General features: G+C 40.4%; 1 protein-coding gene across 15 annotated transcripts in view; it reads right to left on the bottom strand.

Annotated features, from left to right (window-relative positions):
- Positions 1–361: 361 nt before the first annotated feature.
- Positions 362–20616, bottom strand: part of eps15l1a (epidermal growth factor receptor pathway substrate 15-like 1a) — a 95642-nt gene continuing 75387 nt past the window's right edge. For 7 of the 15 annotated variants that reach the window (XM_055508455.1, XM_055508453.1, XM_055508457.1 and 4 more), the window contains 9 exons: positions 19761–19940; positions 19191–19296; positions 18955–19005; positions 15588–15727; positions 14532–14595; positions 13988–14133; positions 13404–13497; positions 5346–5536; positions 362–2942 (listed from right to left, as the gene is read on the bottom strand). In XM_055508455.1, coding sequence (XP_055364430.1) covers positions 2796–2942; positions 5346–5536; positions 13404–13497; positions 13988–14133; positions 14532–14595; positions 15588–15727; positions 18955–19005; positions 19191–19296; positions 19761–19940 — 1119 coding nt within the window. In that variant the 3' untranslated portion in view covers positions 362–2795. Of the gene's footprint in view, positions 2943–3317; positions 3335–5345; positions 5537–13403; positions 13498–13987; positions 14134–14531; positions 14596–15587; positions 15728–18954; positions 19006–19190; positions 19297–19760; positions 19941–20616 lie in introns of all 15 variants that reach the window. The other 8 variants (XM_055508454.1, XM_041070284.2, XM_041070285.2 and 5 more) reach the window with 6 other exon arrangements.

The raw sequence follows: 20616 nt of genomic DNA, 5'->3' as shown, positions 1-20616 counted from the left end.
GTAGGTGTGATGGAGCAGATGTATGATGGCTCATCCACTCCTAGATGGGGTTGATATGCAAACTGGAGGGGGTCGACTGAGGGTTTGACCAGAGAACACAGGGAGTCCAGGATCAGCCTCTCAAAAGCCTTAATGATGTGAGAGGTCAGAGCCACAGGTTTTTAGTTGTTGAGGACTCTGGGACGTGGCATCTTATTCACTGGCACAATGCATGACTTTTTCCACCCAAGTGGAACTCTTTCCAGCTGCAGAGAGAGTTCCATTTGGGTTCCTCTTGAATAAGTTAGAAAAGCCAACATGAATTAAACACGGTTCCAATGTTTTTGGAGGCGGATGAAGCAGTATGTAATAGATCAACAAATGTGTTAGTCACTGAACTGACATGTTTATTCTAGTAAACAGCACAGAGCATGTAAAGCATCTAGTCAGTCCTCAGCTGTTGGTGCGGCTTTACCAACATAACACAATAATACTATACACTGTATACACATTGTATGGAGCAAACACAGCTCAGATCATTTAACCTACTAGAGAGGAAGGTCAGGCAAAACCATGCTTCACGAAAGTAAACTGTTAGTGAAAAAAATCATCCTGCTGAAACCAGTTTGATTCAAATGGATGCAAAAATCAAGCATTCTGTGCGTAAAATAAGACCTCTGTCTATGTCAACCTGTAAAAAGAGATAAAAAGCATAATTCATCTGTGACGTAAAATCATAGCAGGAACCTTCTCTACCACGTCGAGACAGATAAGTAGCTGCATAAATAAACAGTACAAAATTTAGGCTTAAGACTGGTTTCACAGTTACAGACAACAAAAAATTAACATTATCTATTGCACAAAGTAGGTAAACGGAAACAAATACATAGATATCTAAACAATGGTGCAAAAGCCATTGTCTAAACAGTACACGGCAGATGGCTGAGGTCAGAGGGAGGAGGGCCCAGCATTTGATCAGAAACCAATAGTAGAGTCAGGAAACAGCTAATGGTAGAAAAAAGACCTGACTGAAAACACAGAGCCATGGAGCCATAACGAGGCTGTGTGAATGGACACAGGCCACTGGCCAGGGAGCAGTGCAGGGAGAAGTGCAGGGCTGAAAACTGTTTAAAGACCTGAAAGAGAGTGACAGGAACATGCTGCCAGTGTACGACTTAGCGCGAGACTAAAACTAAGTAACTAGAGAGAGGACTAAGTAAATATGAAGGATATGTAAACAAGACAAAAATGGCATGAAGTGTCCAGAGACTCCACATCAATTCAAGCATTTCTGTCCAAATCAGGTGATTTCACATCACAAGGGACTTTAGCATGTGGCTCTACACATACGACATATGGGAAGAGAAGCTGGCCAGGCTGTGGTTCTGCGGTACCCGCCACAAGCATGTTGTCATCAGTCTGTACGTAGCCCATGCTACTCATAAGAACCAGCTCTGACTGCATCCCACGTACCGCAGATTTCATAGAGGGGTATCATATTACGCAATGTCACAATCAGAACATCCTGCTAAAGTATCAGATCCCTTATAGTTAATGTGTGTGTGCCAAGTCTCTGCAGAAGCTGCACCTGCACTGAGAGCCAGGCGTCCAAGATGTTTGTCTACACAGAGACATCAGTGTCTCATCCAGGCTGCTTGACACAAGTCAGTGGGAACATTTTCACCTGTCTGAGTGACCAACACAACAAGAAAACAACAACCAGTAGATTAAATTAAATCCATCCATCCATTTTCTTAACCGCTTACTCCCTAGTGCGGGGTCACGGGGGTGAGTAAGACCTATCCCAGCTGGCTACGGGCGAGAGGCAGGGTACACCCTGGACAGGTCGCCAGTCCATCGCAGGGCAACACATAGAAAGACAACCATACACTCATACACTCACACCTATGCAAACACGGGGAGAACGTGCAAACTCCACACAGAAAGGCACCAGGGCCGCCTCCGGGAATCGAACCCAGAACCTTCTTGCTGTGAGGCGACAGTGATACCCACCGCACCACCATGCCGCCCTAAATTAAATCCATTGAACTATATAAATAAAACAAATGAGAGATTTGTTCATTAACTGTGTGATGGCAGCACAGCATCAAGGTGGTCAGTGACTCTCCACAGCACAGACACAGTCTGAAGGAGCACTGTGTCACATAAGAGGGATCGGACTCCCACCCAGACAATCTTCTTTGTCTTTGTGATCATTGCATTTAACACTTTACACCATGTAAGCCCCAATAAGCAAACATACTGTCTGAAATTGTCTGGGGCATTAGAGATGGAGTTGGGTTTGATCTCAGACTGTGTATTTCTTAGAGGAAGGGAGAAGGGCATTGCAGCCCAAGACCTCAGGTCCAGTTAGTTTAGGCTCTGCTGCTCCTGGGTGGACATGTAACCTCTGGTAATCAGAGGAACTGAGGCAGATCCGCTTCTGATAACCCAGCTGGTCTGGACTAAAGATGACTGTCTCAAACTTTTAACTTTAGCCTATTTGAGCAAAGAAGAGGCAAGCCGCTGTGAGTCAACTGTTCTGGGGAGAGTCACACCATTTATCCTTAAATACTTCATGTTCTTACTCAACAATAAAAACTTAACATATCAACACATTGACCAGGATCACCAGGACAGTTGTTAGTACTCAGCCACTCATTGTCACTCAGCTTCTTGAGTAGATATACACAGTGCATCTGCTTGGTTTCTGTTCAGTCCTTCTGCTCAACGAATCACTGTGAATAGGGGAATGTAAGTATTGAGTGCAGGTCTTTTGTGTAAATCCAGTGGTGTGGTTATGTTTGCGGATTCATTCACGCGTTGGACATCTCAGCTTTGCTGAGGGCGATGGCCAGTTCCAGGTCTTCCTGCTCCTGCAGCCGGAGCCTCTTCAGCCGCTCACGCTCTGCTCTTTCACTCTCCCGCTTGGCCCACTCCAACTGCTGGGCCTCATTTCCAAACTTGAATGACAGACACATAAAGAGAGAATAGGCTTCAAAGGACCACTTTGTTTCTGGGAGTGGGAACTATATAGAACCTAGAAGAAGATTTTCTCTCTTAAGTAAAAATATGAATTACATTAATAGTTTATGTGCTTAAACTTTGATTTATTCCATTTAAAAAAAAGTACAAAATAAATGTTACCAAGTATCACTGAAAGAAAGAATTATGTGACACAAAGACAGCCATGCTCTATTTAGGGAGAAACGAGCTGTTCATTAATTAGACATCATCCAGATCTACCAATAAAGGACTCATGTTTTTATTTCAACAAAAACATGGATGTGTTGTGCTGTTGTGACAGTGAAGACTAAGAGCCCAGCGGTGCCTCTTACCTTGGATTTGTCAGGTCCTGTGCGTTGGGTGGATTATAAAACAGAGATGTTATAAAGCGGAAAGCGGCTTTAGTTTACTCACTCACTCACTCACTCACTGTAAAGTGCACTGTGTACTGCAGTTTCTGTCCACTATTTTTTTTCATTATCTACTTATTAGTCACAAATCTACTAAAACTACAGACTTAGAAGTAATTAAAGTTAATTGTTAATTAATTTATTGCAAATAAGTAGAGTGGTTAAACAAAACAGTGAGAGAATACCTTTATACAGACACAACACTGACAGCCCCTCAAAGCTTCTATAATTAAAGAGACATGCAGACAGAGACACAGAAGGGGGAGAGAGGCAACAGAGCTGGAGAAATCCATCAGTTAGCCTGCAACTGGATGCTGCTGATTAACTACATTTGTGAGACCTAGCTTTAAATGTTTGATATTTTTAGTCAAACTGAGAAAGGTTGTGTGTGTGGCTGTTGGGGGGTTTCCTGTCCATAGTTGAGGATGGCAAATCAGCACTAACCCCACCTCGGCTGTTAAATATATGTATCAACAAAGAAGGCTGAAATCCTCCGTCCTAGCAGGGCTGAAGGGACAGAGGACACAAAGCCCCAACAGCCCAGCCAGCAGTGGAAGGAGACCATGGCACCAGGCCGGTGTCTGCTGATTGGGACGACACCTAACTGTCAGCAGCTGAGACTCAACAGGTAAAAGAATCTCTTTCCAAAGTCTGTCATTAAGCAAACCCCTTTAAAAACTAATATGTGTCCCAAGTCAAGGTGAATGACTTCAGTTTGAATAATGAAGGTTTTAGAATAACAACACAAGGACAGTTGAGACAAGACTACACAGACACACTAACAAAGACATGCAGGAAGCACTACACAACTACTCACAGCAAAGCAAAGAGCAGTGGCACACACTGAAAGGTCATGCTGGACAGACAGACCAGATCTAAAGAGTTGAGAGGTGATACTGATACTGAAGTTCACAGGCCCAGTGATCCACAGTCAAAAATTTGTGTGTCTATTCAGAGCCAGGCTCAACTAGAATGTGATGCGTAGAAGCAGAAGACTGAGTTACATGAAGTTAGGAGCTTTGTTTATAAACACATGTAGACATTAGCATGAGCATAAGTTGGACTGCATGGGAGAACGTGATCCTGTGAGCCCCCAGTACATGTTCAGGTAATGAGAGGATGTCACATTAAACCACAGCCTTTACTGAAATCAAGTCCAGACTTAATGTGTAAAAGCTCAACACACAAAGTCCAGACTTAACTTTTTTGATTATTTTTTTTTATAACAGCTTCAGAGACAGAATGTCCCCTGCTGGTGTGATTCTGCGTTGCATGATGAGGTGAGACGTGTGTCCTATTCATATTCATACTGCACATACAAATAAACCCTAAAATGCAGAAATGATTTCGATAGTAAATTTGTTGGCCTGTTGATTCCTGGCTCTCCCAAGTAATGTTCCAAAGTGTCCTTGGGCAAGACACTGAACCCTAAGTGGTCCCTAGTGTCAGTATAAGTAGCATCGGAGCTCTGTCAGGTGTGTGTGAATGTGTGTGTGCCAATGTGTGGGAATGGGTGAATGTGAATGCAGTGTTAAAGTGCTTTGAGAACCACTAGGTAGAAAAGCACTGCACAAGTGCAGGACCATTTAGCATTACTAAAACTTAAATGCTATTTAAGTGAGGAAGCTAGAAACGAGACACGCAGACACTTCTGGACATACACATTGTTATTTGTCCCTAATGTGGAAAAAAAGTGATGCTATGTTTTTGTTTTTTTCTAGTCTCCGGTTACATTTAGGAATTTCAATTAATCGATTCTCCAATTGACAAAAATAATTAATAATATAATTAATTGTGGCTCAAGATGGACAGATGTCTGATACACAATAATTACATAATTACACTTTAGTACCTGCAGAGTCTTCATCAGACCTGCAGTACAATAACTTTACAATCAGCTGGCCTGGTCTGGAAGCAATTAGTTAAACAGTATCACCAATCTCAACTTACAGAACTGAAATCTGCAAAACCCGAGTCTTTACTTGATGCCGTCGAAGCGAAAGGGTCCTTGCCACTGAATGGGTCTCCCGGGCACTTTTTGTTCTGAAATGGGTCAATGGTCTCACCACCAAATGGCTGGAAGGGGTCACATTGTTTTGGAGTGTCAGCTGTGCCTGACATGTTCACTGGTGTGGTCTTTCCTGAAGACACAAAAGACATTGTCATTTTCCTTAAAAACCAAAAATAGGATGATTGTATAATGACAAAAACATTATAATTTACAAAAATAACTTGACTTTATCAATCCCAAGGCTTTAATAAGCAATTGGTGAGAATTTTATGTTTGAGGATCAAATATTGTGGCCACAGTCACGATTTCAAAATGTGTGTTCTTTTGGGTTTTTCCCAGACGTATGGCGGAAATTATCATTAGAGTCTATTGTGGAAATTCAGGATCTCTCTGCGCTTTAAGGTTGATAACAACTAAAATGTAGGTCTGACAGCTTAGCCAGACACATCATTAGTAGGAAGGCAAGTATGACTGCGAACTGAGTGAAAAAATTACGTGATTGCCTGAAATCTGTGCCTGTAGTGACAAGTTGAAGACAGAATTTCTGGCTTAAAAAAACAAGGCCTCGCACTCTAGCTGTGACATCACATACGCAATACATATATAGCTCACGCAATACATACTGCTGAAAAATCACTGAAAACCACACGATATTTCAAATCTTACAAGTCGAAACCTATAGAATATACAAAGATGCTGATTTACTTTAACAAGAGAAGGTTGAAAGATGATAGACGCTTTTCAGTTCAATTAAATTTATATAGCACCAAATCACAACAAGCTTATCTCAAGGCACTTTACAAAGTAAGGTTTGAGACCTTACACAACTAAACCCAACAGATCCCACATACAGCAAGCCTTTAATTTGACAGCAACAGTGGAGAGGAAAAACTCCCTCTCTAACGAGGAAGAAACCTCCAGCAGAACCAGGCTGGATGTGGGCGGCCATCTGCCTCGACCGGTTGGGGTGAGAGGATAGAGAGAGAGAAAAGCACAGCAACAACAACAAGCAACATCAAGCAGCAACAGAGCACAGGCAGGATGGTGGACCAGGGACTGGACACAGGCAGGATGGATCCGCAGCTGCCCATCACGGACACCAAACTTTGAGTCCAATGATACCTGTAGGTGAGGACAGAGTGGGGGACAAAGAGAGAGAGCGGGAGAGAAGCACAACTACTGGAGAGAAAGAGACAAGGTTAGTTAAACATGGAACAATGATGGGAGGTTATTGGACAGAAGGGATAGAAGGAAACAGAGGAGCTCAGTGTATAAATTAAGTCCCCCAGCAGTCCATGTCTATTGCATCTTAACTAAGAGATGGTTCCTCATTGCCAGTGACCTGAACCATCTCTAACTATAAGCTTTATCGAAAGGAAGGTTTTAAGCCTGATCTTAAAGTTAGAGAGTGTCAGCCCAGCGCTTTGAGAACAGTGTTCTGCTGGGAGCACAACTCTTCTGGAGATTTGTTTAATGTATGATGTAAAAGAGAGATCCTGGTCAAAGATGACATCAAGGTTCCTTATAGTATAATCTGAAGCTAATGTTATGCCATCCAGGGTGGCTATCTGACTCAATAGTGTCTCTCTCTGATTTTTAGGCCCAACAATAAGAATTTCAGTTTAATCTGAATTTAGTTAAAAGAATTCTTGGGACATCCATCCAGGATTTGATGTCTTTTAAACAACTTTGAATTTTGAATAATTGATCTGTTTCTGGGCAAAACTGGGCGGCACGGTGGTGCGGTGGGTAGCACTGTCGCCTCACAGCAAGAAGGTTCTGGGTTCGATTCCCGGAGGCTGTGGAGTTTGCACGTTCTCCCCGTGTTTGCGTTGGTTCTCTCCGGGTTCCTTCCTCCCACAGTCCAAAGACGTGCATTAGGTGTGAGTGTGTGTGTGTGAATGGTTGTCTGTCTATGTGTTGCCCTGCGATGGACTGGCGACCCATACAGGGTGTACCCTGTCTCCCGCCCATAGTCAGCTGGGTTAGGCTCCAGCACCCCTGTGACCCCGCATTAGGGAATAAGCGGTTTAGAAAATGGATGGATGGATGATCTGTTTCATTTTTTTCCAAAGACATATATAGCTGAGTATCATCTGCATAACAATGAAAATTTGTAGAATGCTTCCTAATAATCTCACCTAGAGGAGACATGTATAGGCTTAACAAAACTGGACAAAGCACAGAACCCTGCGGTACTCCATAGCTAATCCTTGCATGTGGAGAATTTGTCTTTATTACAACAGCTGACAGTAGCTGCAGAGGAAGTAATTAAAAATTTGGAGCATTGGAGGAAAAATGCAAAAAAATGCAAAAAAAGTGCTAGTCTAAAGATTTAGATTTATTTTATTCTTAAAGGATATGGAGGAAGTGTGTGTCTAATTAGTAAACTGTAAAATAGTCATATATTAAAGTCATAACAAACCAGTTAAAAGCAGAAATATTGCGATATAAATGTGAATTTGTGCTTTTAATTTGAAGTGTGTAGTAAAGTGTAAAACAGCGTGAATGATTAGTCAGAGATGCTCCTTTTATAATAATATATAATAATATTTATATAAGAACTTATACTATTGAGCCACCGATATGAATGATGAGGAAAAAGCTGAAGCAGTGATTTTGACTTATGCTTTAATTCTGAAAGGATTTGGAGGATGTGTGTGCTTAACTGGTGAAGTTAAACAGTGTCAGTAGCTATCCATTCAAAAGCAAAAGAAATGTTAATAAGCAATTGGATTGCTTTTATTGTGAAAAGATTTTGAGGGAGGGAGTGTGGGTTTTTATTATACTGTAAAATATTCTAATTAACTATTTGTAATTAATCAGTTGAAACATTGCTGAAACTACCTGGTGAGTTGAATGTATAACTGATCATATATGCAAAGGAAAAAGTTGCAGAGCTGAAAAAACCAGGATTGCCAGGGTCGGAGCTGGCTTCTTAGCCACACTAGTTGCTGATGTCACAGCTCAAAGCAGCACTATACATATATTAAAAAAAACTGAAAATTTCTTAAAACATCAATAATATAGTTGAACATTGGTAATACATTATGATAAAAATGTTTTTTTTTTGGTAATACACATTTATATTTTGACGTTGTTGTATAATCATGTTTTAGACGGAACTTCCACTGTAAAGTCATGGACTTAAGCCATTGAGCCACAGGATATCTAAGGTAAATAAGGACAAGAAAAGCTTAAGCATTTTAAAGAATAGCTAAAAGTGGTGAATACAAATAAAGTATAGCTCAATCGTATAATTTTTGTTAGGCTGCCACAATTGTTCACAATTTACTAACCATGATGCATTACGATCTAATTTGCATACAATACAGAATGCTTTAATGTTGACTTTATTTCTCAGGAAACAAACATTTAACAATTTGAAGAATAGCTGAAAGTGGTTGATACAACAGGGAACACCTGGATATACCTATATAAGTAAAAGGGCGAAGGTTAAGAGCCTTTTCTAGATTAGTAAGTGATTTATGTAAATGTTTAATAGTATTATCATAACCAAAATAGTGGCAACTAAACAAAAAAGATCAGAAAAACAATACAGTGAATGCAGTATTGTTATGCTTCCAGCACTCACTGCTAATGAAATGCTGGAAGCATTCACTGTGACTAAAAAAAGTAATTTCTCGAGAAATTACATGGGAGAGCTGTTCTGTTGCTGAAAAGATACCAAACGCTGATTAGGCAGCTGACATCAGAAAGTTGAGTACGACAAAATGATGAAAACGACAAAACGTTGATGAAGATTAAAACTATCAAAGCGATTGAAAAGTTGGCGATTAAAAAAATGAGTAAAAACATGACAAGATTATATATATGTGTATATATATATATATACACACACACACACACACATATATATATATATATATATATACACACACACACATATATATATATATATATATATATACACACACACACACATATATATATATATATATATATATATGTGTGTGTATATATATATATATATATATATATATATATATACACACACACACATATATATATATATATATATATACACACACACACACACACACACACACACACACATATATATATATATATATATATATATATATATATATATATATATATATATATATATACACACATATACACACACACACACACACACATATATATAATATACTGTACAATATGCAACTTTTGAATTAATTGCTGAATGCTTCTCATATTAATGCTAATGAAAAATCCATCCATCCATCCATCCATCCATCCATCCATCCATCCATCTTCCTCCTGGTCAGGGTTAAAATCAGCCACACACCGAAAGTCTGTCACATAACATGCACACAAGACTAGTAATCCACACCAGTCAGGTAAGTTATGACACCACTTAAGACTGTCACTTGGAATGTACGTAATTAAAAAATTAAATATATATATTTTTCTTATTTAAAATATTTAACCATTTCGAAACTCTACAAGTAGTAGCTTTACTACACTCATATTCCCAAAACTATACATTACACTGTGGCACCACCAGAGTTCCCACAAGCCGGTTACAATTCTAAATAAAGTTTCCTAGCAGTCCCTTTGCAGGTCCCGAGCAGCCGGGGTTGTGACTGAATGATGGCTCATAGGAAACATAGCTTTAGACAGGTGCCCACGGTTCACCACCAACTGCTTCACGTTTCAAACAGATTTTCCCCACTCAGCGACACACACGCTGAGAAGCCCACTCTGATCATTGGTGACTCCATAGTCCGAAACATGAAGTTAGAGAATCTAGGCGTCATAGTTAAGCGTAAGTTCACTAAGATTGTACACGCAGGAGCTAATGATGCCCTGTTACACCAATCGGAAGTCATAGTTTTCTCTGGACCCCTCCCCAATGTGACCAGCGATGACATGTATAGCCGACTGTCATTGCTGCACCACTGGTTGTCTAGGAGGTGTCCTGCAAACGATGTGGGCTTTGTGGCTAATTGGAGCAGTTTTGGGGGAAAACCTGGGCTGGTTAGAAGAGACGGCGTCCATCCCACATTGAACAGAGCCTCTCTACTCTCTAGTAACATGGCCATGTTTCTTAGCTTCCCTACCCTGTGAGAACTCAGAGTGGAGTCCAGGATGCAGAGTCTTACACACACCTCTGCATGTTCTCTACAGCCGTCACCCCCTCTTAGTCTTAGTTATCGCATAGAAACTGTGTCTGCTCCCCAACCACCTAAACTATACAAGTCACAAACAAATCAAAGAGGAGTGAGTTAAAAGAACCTAATAAACATCAAAACTGTTCCTCTTACAAAACAAAGTAACAGTAAGTTATTGGGTGGTTTATTAAATATCAGACTTCTCTCATCTAAATTCCTTATTAAATGTTATTAAATGACTTGATAAATGACCATCACATACTGTAAACCTTTTCTGTCTCACTGAAACCTGGCTGCAGCAGGGTGAATTACTTCTACACCTAAACATAGTTAAAACTCATTTGAGAGTCTGACTCTGAGCCTTTCACATCCAAACTCTAAAACTCAGAAAATATTGTAACTCATCACTAGGTCATATGGTTTTTCATAACACATAACCTTTTCATAACTCTAGGTCCCACAGTTGTGCCCTCACCCTGCTTCACCTTACAAATATCTACCAGCTTCTGAAAGTTGCTTGGGTTTCGACTTCACCCACATCACACCAAACATTCAAACTGTCATCCCCCTCAGAAAGAGCTAGAAAAACAGCTGGTGTAGGAAAAAACACCCAGCTAAGATCACACCCAAGGACCAAAACCAAAAGTCATAGACATAACCCGCAGAACAATTCTCAACAGTTTCCTAGTAAATCACTTGGTCGGCTTTCTGCCACATTACAAATGCTGGTTCACCACTGTACCAAGACAATGCTTCAAAGCTCAGAAACACAAGCTATGCATGAGCACGCTGACGGTAACAGAGCACATAACTCATAGTATATATGTTTGAACCCAGAGGATTCGTCAATTCGCAGCTGTCCATCAAGATTTTTAAATATTTATTGATTAAACATTTATTCTTTGACTGTAAAAAGTTGTTTACAGTAGATTTCACTTAAGGGCTTGATAAAGTTTCTTCTTTAGGTTACCCACTGACGTCTAACTAATACTATAAAGCTTTTAGGTCACTGACCTTGAGTTTTATACTCTCATAGACACATTGAATTCAATCACTTGCAAAACAAGAAAGCACATCTCTGACCACCTTTCACTTCAGTATTAAATTCTAAATTTAACTTCCCTTTCTTACATTATGGATTTAATGTTGTTGGTATAGTTGATACAGTAGTTAACAGATGGGAGCCCAAGGTGTGCCTGGCAGGGGATCGTGGGAACAAGCGTGTTTCTTGTGTAGGTGTTAAACCACAGGACCAGCTCAACAGTTCTCATGAAGACATACACATTTAGTCCTAATACCCAGATAAGCCGGCTGATCGGGGTGAGCAGTTCAGTTCACACTCCTCCCTAAGCAAAACTCTGCCTGGCAATCACTTTTTTCCTCTTTCAGTAAACAGCGTGCACTCACACTCCCACACCCAAGAGAAACCACAAACATGAGCTCCACCCTGTATGAAAATAATTTACTACAATTGTGGCAACTAATTATAATGCCAACCACAGGACTGTACACAAAAACAACACAGCTACAGCAATGAGTCTGCAATTCTGCCCATTTAAAGCTGTAATTGTCAACAAAGTAATGCCCCACTCACACCTACTGTAAGTGATGAAAAAAATGTCACAGGACTATGAATGTGTGCGAATAAAAAATAAAACAACATTGAGGCAGATAAAGCAGATACAGAAATTTAAGAGTTGTAATGCTTGCCTGCTGCACAACCTGCAACCTGACCTCTGCACGCACACACGCACGCACGAGAGGAGAGAGGAAGCACATTTGCCTGCACACAAACATCTAAAGCATCTTCAATTCTATATCACAAGCCACTTATAGCTTGTGCTTTGTATGAATACCAGAATAATGGACCAGATCCAAAAAACTAAGACAGGAAACATGCACAGGGAATCAAGAAAGGCAGCTAAACATTAAAACATAAAAATATGCACTACAGTATGCAATGTATAAGCCACAGTTAAAATATTCTGTACACCTATGGAAAAGCACCATCTGAGCAGCAGTTAGATAATAAGTTTCAACTTCAGGCGTCACAGTGCTCATCTGATCTGATGTGCGATATGACCTGAAGTATAGTGTGAGAGCGGTGGCTTTCATCTTCTGTACCCATGGTGACATTCATCCTGTTGACAGATCAGAGCAGTGTGTGACACTGCTTTCGACATTGGGGAAACCATCTTTTCCTGCTTATACAGAAGTCAAAATGAATACGCTGCTTAGAGCCACACCGTTCAGCTGCCAGTCAAAGTGATAGATCCCTTTTTTATTCTATGTATTCGGGTTGTGATGCTAAGAAAGCCATGTCAACAGGATTTAGGAGTAAAATCAGACACACCCTTGAACTTTCAGGACACCAGGACATATTTTAGACAACACAGAGCCCGTTCCTCTAGAAAATAATGTGTTTATAATATTTGTGTTCATAATAATATGTTAACTTACATATGAAAGATGTAGATTGATCTTTGATTGATTGATTAGATGAACAATAACAAACTTATTTGTTATGAATATTATTACACAGGAACCTCAAATATTTTAATAATGATAATAATAATAAATAATATGAAAGAAATTAATAATGAATCAATTTTCTGAGACAGAATAGGTAAAAACGCAGACAGCTATTCCGAATACTTCTCACCTGTAAAACCCAGACAAGTGGATCATCTTAGTTTTGAATGTGTCAGAGCCTCTACATGTGTCCCCAGAGGGTCTTCATAATTCTTTCTGAGAATGGTTATAATCCAAACAGATACTGGGTTCTTACAGGTCCAGCAGGGATCTCTGAAATCACCTCACCTGTTCTCCACTCAAACCATGGACTGCAGTACTTACCACTTGGTGGTTTGGGCCTTGGGGGAAGACTTTTCTTTGGAGGTAGAGCTGGTGTGTCAGTTTTCCTGCTGAATAGGTCATCCACAAACGCTGACTAGAGAGAGAGAGACAGAGAGAGACAGAGAGAGAGAGAGTATGTAAAACACACAGGCTGTTAATGAATTTCAATACATTACTGTTTAACAAGCAATAAGACAACACAGTAAACACTTACTGATCACTTTATTAGGTACTATACACTCCGATCCAATACAACAGCAATGTTGGCGTTTCCTATGTATCTACCACAAAGTTTGATTAATTTTACTACTAACAATAAATATTATTCAGCCCTACAGACGTTAGTTTATCATAGTTTTTATTGTGTGGAGAACATGTCTCATTTGCATACTGAGCAGTTAGTTTTGTCAGAGACATTTTCAAACAAGCCAATGAAGGTGATCCGGCATGAAAACCAACACCTTACTGAGACTTCCAGGACCAATGTTCATTAGCCTAAAGGCTCCTGGGAGTCTTTAAGAGTGTACATGTACTGTGGTGTCACAGTATGCGCCCCAGAACAAAAAGCTCATGTTCTCTGGTACCTTCTGGTAATCTGGGAGCCAGCCCGCCCTACCCTCAAAAGGGTCTCTGGTCTTGGACATGTGGCTGAAGTCTGCAAATCCAGCTGAGCTGTTACTGCTGCTACTAAACAAACTGCTGCCAAATGGGTCCAGTGTGCCAAACACGTCTGGAAAAGACAAAGGCAAAATTATATCTGCACCCACGCATATACACACTGTAACACATAGTGTATCTCACAGAAGTGAGTCCACCCTCATATTTCTGTAAATATGTCACACTGACGCTTTGCTCTATTGTAAAGCAGTGACTCTACAGCTTGTATAACAGTAGCATTTGACGTCTCCTCAAAGTAACTCATCACAAACATTAATGTCCAAACAGCTGGTGACAAAAGTAAGTACTGTACACCCTGAGTGAAACAGTGAGTGCTTTTTTAGTCTTCTATCTGTGGCTTACTGGGATTTATGTCCATGTAAATGTAGCTAATGATCAGGTTTTAAGGAAATATGGGAAACATAGATCAAAATACTCTAGACATGGGGTAGGTTAAAAATTAAATCCTACCTTGACCTTTGGGCTTTGGGTTGCTGGAGGAAAAGGGATCATTGCTTGTGAAATTACTGGCTTGCTACAGAAAACACAAACAAACAAAAACACAATTCAATACCATGTAATTGTTATTTCGTTCCACTCCTAGTGCCTTTTTACTACTACTCCTGGGTACGTCATTTGTCACTAAAGCTAACACTGACTCAGTCTGGTCACATTGGGGTCAGAGGAAACTACGGAGCAAACAACAGTGATGACATGTTTAGCAGTGTTTCCCCTACCATTATATTAGGGGTGCGCCCAACCCCCAACACCCCCTTCAAGGTAAAGTTAATTTTATTTTATTTTTGGAGAATAACTACAGAAGAAATTGAAGATCATCTTTCCTATATAACAGGTCTGTGCTTTCTTTTCTTACACGTTATTTATTTCTGGCATGTAATTACTGTCTCCACACTTGCGCGTTTATAATTTTTCTCCATATCGCGCACGGCAAGGTGCACACACACAGACACGTGCCCACGCTCACAGACATGTGGGCGCACCCACCAGTGGACATAGATCGCGCGTCGAAGAATTTTTCAGCCTTAAAAGTAGGCAAAAATATTTTTAAACGCTCCTAGGCTGATGAAGATGACAACACGGTGTAGCTTTCCTACTGGGAGTCAAAGTAAAGAAAATAGCATAAGTGCTGCATTTTATGCCCCTGACAACAGCAAAAATCTAGCCTAGTCTTTTCTGATGGTTAGTGTTTAGTTCAGTGTACAGTTGTTAAGTTATTGTACAGTAATTGTTCAGATGTTATAATATATTGTTAAACTGTAATAACATAACACTATGATTCATGTGTTTGTGTGAGTGTTTTGCTGTACCACCCATACCCCCCCCCCCCCCAAAGTTATGATCCTAGGGGAAAACGCTGTTTAGCATTTCGTCATTTTACCACTGGCTGTCTAGGTGGTGTCCAACCATGTGGACATGGATGTGTTATATCATCACACAATATGACAAATATACTGTGTGTTATTTGAATATCTGTACCATTGTGTTGTAGTAGTGTAAGTACTGTACCTTGGAAGGTAGGGTGGCACTTTTACTGAAGGGGTCTGATGTACAGAAGGGATCCACCACAGTGGTCTTCTTAAAAAAATCTTCTGATGAGGCCTTAAAGGGATCTGTCTCTTTGAATGGATCTCCTCCAAAAGGATCTGCTGCAGAACCAAACAAACAACAAAAAATATTTCACAGTTTAAACCAGTGGCTGGTACGCTGGAGCTTGCCCCAGCTGTCAGGTTCCTTCTGGACAGGCAGCCAGGCCATCACCTGGCCACACAGACAGTGGGATCACTCACACCGAAAGCCATCTAGATTCCACTGAACCTGACTGCATTATCTGGACTGTGGAAAACCAATGCACCTAAAGAAAACCCACAAAGCCTCAGGGAGACCATGCAAACCCCACAGGAGGCACCTGGACAACCACTTCTATGCAAGGACACTTGTGAAGCTGTCCTAACTGAATCACTCAACATGAAATTATTAAGTGAACAAAATTAACAATGTTCAATGGAATAATGGAACCACTGAAGGCTCTGTTTAAAAAGGATTAACAGGAAAAATCTGCTATCTGGCAAATTTTCAAAGTGATCGGTTTCATCTGCTTTCATGTCATAGCACAGCTATGACATGAAAGACCTCGGGTTTCTTACGAGGGATTTAGAAACATGTATGAAGGTTACATTTGTGTTAATTAGGAAACTAACGGGTAAAAAAGGAAAGAATACGTCTAGAACAAATATTGCCTGTATATTGTGTAAAGCATCAATGTGAACAAAACACAATCAAGGAATAATCTGGTAGAATTACCACTATCGCTGTATAAAAGCAATGTTTTGGTTATCTAGCACATTCAAACAGATGATATTTGGTAGCATCTTATCCAATGAGCATAACAATCAAAAGACCAAATTAAATCAAATACACAATTGTGGTAAAAGACTGAAACCAGGTCTTGGTGAGAATAGATGAACAGATATGGTCACAAATATCATGCAGTTTGATCCAAATGCTGGTCCTACACCTGCCTGAGGAAAATGTTCTGCTGGATGAGATGTGGCAGTTAACAGGGATGTGCAGTTTGGAAAACCAGTTAATTCTGACGCACACCAGATCTGTGATAAATGACTGAGGTTCACTGTTACGCTGATTTCTATCTACTACACAGAGAAGTGAAACTGTATGATATCACTGAAGAGGGAAATATGACAGAAGTCAAGTGCTACACACAACAAACACAGGGCTGCCACCCACCTAGAGAATCAGGCTTTGACTTTAGCATGAGGGGGTAAGACACCATTTACTGTACCAGGGATTTCTAGTGCCAGGGTAAGTGAAAAGGGTATTTTGCAAAAAATAGCAGACTTTAGAAAAATTACCTTTTGAAATAAAAAATTATTTCTGAAAACTGAAGACTGAATTTAAATGAAAAGGCAGACGTGACATTTGGTATTATGAAAGAATCATTATGAAATAAAATTTAAATGAATAAATGAGCAGATTTTGAAATGTATAATAATAAGCTTCAGTTGGTTTGTGATTATTTTCATAATTTCATGGTTAATTTTGCGTATTTGTCTCTCATTTATTTATATATTATATATGATTTATATTATTTATTTAAAAAAATATCCGATTAACGTATTTAATTTTGAACACTTTGGAGTTCCATAGCCATTTGCTCACACATGCTACATTTATACTAACGGTACCCATCCCCCACCCCCCAAATATATAATATGTATGTTTTTTTATTCTCCCATGCCCCTTGTTTGAAATAATAAAAGTCATCACTCCCATTTACTCCTTGGGGACATATCACTGACACATCAAGCAGTTTTTAGACAAGAGAGCAGACCCTTGTCTTGTTCATGTGCAACATCCCAGAGTTTTACACATGCAGCTCACTGAGGACTGCATGCATACAGTAACGGCGTCAACTCCAATAGCACAATAACAGTGGTCCAACCAAAAGGCTTCAGGCCAAAAACTTAGAGACAGCCTGATGGGCATTACAATGAACACGAACCAGAAAGGTTTAGCTTGAAAATAACAGTGGGATGAAAGGTGCTGACATGGAAACATCACAGAGGACATTTTGCCAATTCCTCAAAGACTACAACTAGTGCTTCCTGTTCTTTTTTGAACCTGCCCCAGCAATGGCCGGGTTGAGAGGGGGGTGGAGCTAAATGACAGGTAGATCTAATTATTGCAGCTCAGGTGATTCGTCAGGGTGCAATGTATTCTGGGTGTTGTAGGATATGATCATTTTCAACAACACATATTACTTCCGTTTACCTTGTTTTCTCTGGACATAGACCATCAATGTTAAATGTTGTTGCACATCTTTGCTGATAAAATGTTAAATATTTACAACACATCTTGCTTTTTAGCAGTGAAGTACCACTTTAACACCAATTCTACAAAGCTACAAGAGGAAGATGGAGAAGCAGCTACAGCAGAAGAGCGTCAGCGTAGTGTGGGCTTAGAACCATCACTGGAAACAAAGAGCCCAGCACTCAGGCTGAGGGAGACCAGATGTGGTCAGAGGCTGCTCAAAACATGTGCAGATGAACTGTGCAGTCTGCACCTCAACAATAAACTGGACTGGTCACACAATACACACGCAAAAAAAGGACAGAGCAGACTCTGTTAAGGAGATAGCGGTCTTTTGGAGTCCAGGGACCACTTCTAAAGGCCTTTTATAACTCTGTTGTGGCATCAGCCATCTTTTATGGAGTGGTCTGCTGGTGCAGCAGCATCTCAGCAGCAGACAGGAGGCGAATGGAGAAACAGGTCAGGAAGGCCAGCTCCGTTCTGGGGCTGCCTATTGATTCAGTGGAAAACAATGCCCACTCACTGTTTGAAACAGTGTCATCACTATGCAGCTCCTTCAGTGACAGACTGATACATCCTAAGTGTCTGAAGGAGCAACACCGTAGGTCATTACTACCTGCTGCTATAAGACTTTACAATCTAAGCTGCCTCCAGTGAATCACTGATAATTGTAATTGCTACTACAACTGTAACTAATCTTATCTTTTACTGTACTCACCATCTAAATGTTTGGGAAATCTTTTATTATTCATTATTATTATTTTATTATTATTATTTGGAATTACCCATCACCTCTTCAGTATGTGTATATATATGATACATCTTTATTTTACTTGTGGGACGAATAAAGGACTATCTTATCTTGTCTTATTTTATCATATTCCCTATAATTGGCCAGGAAATAACAGAGAAGAGTCTTCTTCCCATGCTGTAGAAAAATGCAGTAGACAGACCTCTCAGGGACAGGGAGCAATACAAGCAGAGGAAAGTGGTAACTTGAAACTTGGATGAGCAAGTGTTGGATATAGGTCTATAAAACAAATACCTGTTGATGCTGAAGACTGCTGTGCAAAAGGGTCATTTTGGAAAGGGTCGCCTACAGAAGATGGAGCAGCAGGAGAAATACAGAATAAGGAAGACTCAAGTTAAAACCACGTAAGCTCAATGAACAGAAAGAAAAAAATCAGACAGAAATGGAGAGAAGAGGAAAATCGTGGGGCAGCATAAAAGCACCTTGAAGACAGAACACTAAACAGGAAAACAGTGAAATGGGACTGGAACCTTTGAAAGGGTCTGTCTTGAAGGGGTCTTCAGAGTGGAAGGGGTCGGTGTGAAGCTCCTGCGGCTGACTGTTGAGCACTGACGACTTCACTTTAAAGGGATCCTCCTGTGGAACACAGGCAACAATGTAATCATTTACAAGAAGTAATTGGAATATTCCTTTAATTCAAAGCAAGCAGATGATACTTGTCATGCACTGGTCACAATGGAATGTTACAGTTGGTTATGCATGTCTTTTTCTTACCCCTGTGTTGCAAACAGTGAGCAAGAACAGACTGAGTAGAGACTGGAGTGAGTCACTTGTGTCTGAGCTAGCTACTGAATCTATGGTTGTAGATTATGATGCACTAAATACATATCTGTTGCCAGTGAGTAGGAGACCCACAGTTAAAGCATCATAGACTGAGGGACAAACATTTAAAATAGTTTTAAAGTGCTAGATTTGAGGAAAGCTAGAATTCTGCAGAATAACCACAACCCTGCACTGAGGATACTTTCATGTCACTGCATGTCCACATCAGCAAAGGGGGGTAACATGCTGGAAGGCAGAGTGAAAGAACACATACTGACCTGTGCAGCCATCACCATGGCTGGGAATGTTCCATTCTCTCTGTCAATGAACCCCTCGCTCATGTCAGCCAGGTTGGTCATACTCCCTCCATGCGTTCCATTCAACGTGCTGTTGTACTGCTCAATGCTTTTCGACACTTCCTGTTGGCTGTCTTGAATTTGGGATAACTTACTGCGAGCCTGCATGATACACATGAAACAAGGTGAGCCATTACCGTCTTGATAGGTTGTCTGTTGTTGAGGCTGTTAACGACACACGTCATGTAAAGGCTCTGTTCACCAACAAGTGTCACCAAGGCTACATTTCACACATGGAAGTCTGTCTAGAATACAAATGAAGCAGCCAGTGATCAAATACACTCTACTTCATTGGGTACACCTGTATATGCAATCCAATATAACACCATGGCTTTAATGTATGGTGCAAATCTGATACCAATGCTTATTTTGTGGCACTCAAACTTCAGCATCAGCACTTAAATTTCCACAGCGTATGTCTCTGTGGTGACAGCTGCATGTTTGGCTTTGCTGTCTACAAGCGTCAGCACATTTCATGTTGACTGTAGCTCGATCACATACAAAGTGTTCTGGTGTTAGGTGTGTGATGTTCAGGGTGTCCTACGGGGTAAGCTCCAGCTCACCCACAACCCTTATGCAAAAAATATGATGAATCATCATCAGGGAGGGCAGCCCACAGTATTCTTTATTACTACAGTCTTTGATGCAGAAACTTCACTGCAGGTGTCCGAACTGCTAGAACACCTCGGCTGGCATAGCAGACAGTAGGTGGAGTTTACAAACAGTGTAGAGGGCTGGAAGTGGTCACATGAATAAACCTCAGCTCGCTCAGCTCTCT

The sequence above is a fragment of the Betta splendens genome, chromosome 4 (assembly GCF_900634795.4).
Source record: "Betta splendens chromosome 4, fBetSpl5.4, whole genome shotgun sequence".
Classification (NCBI taxonomy): Eukaryota; Metazoa; Chordata; class Actinopteri; order Anabantiformes; family Osphronemidae; genus Betta; species Betta splendens.
This window is presented reverse-complemented; position numbering and strand designations above follow the sequence as displayed.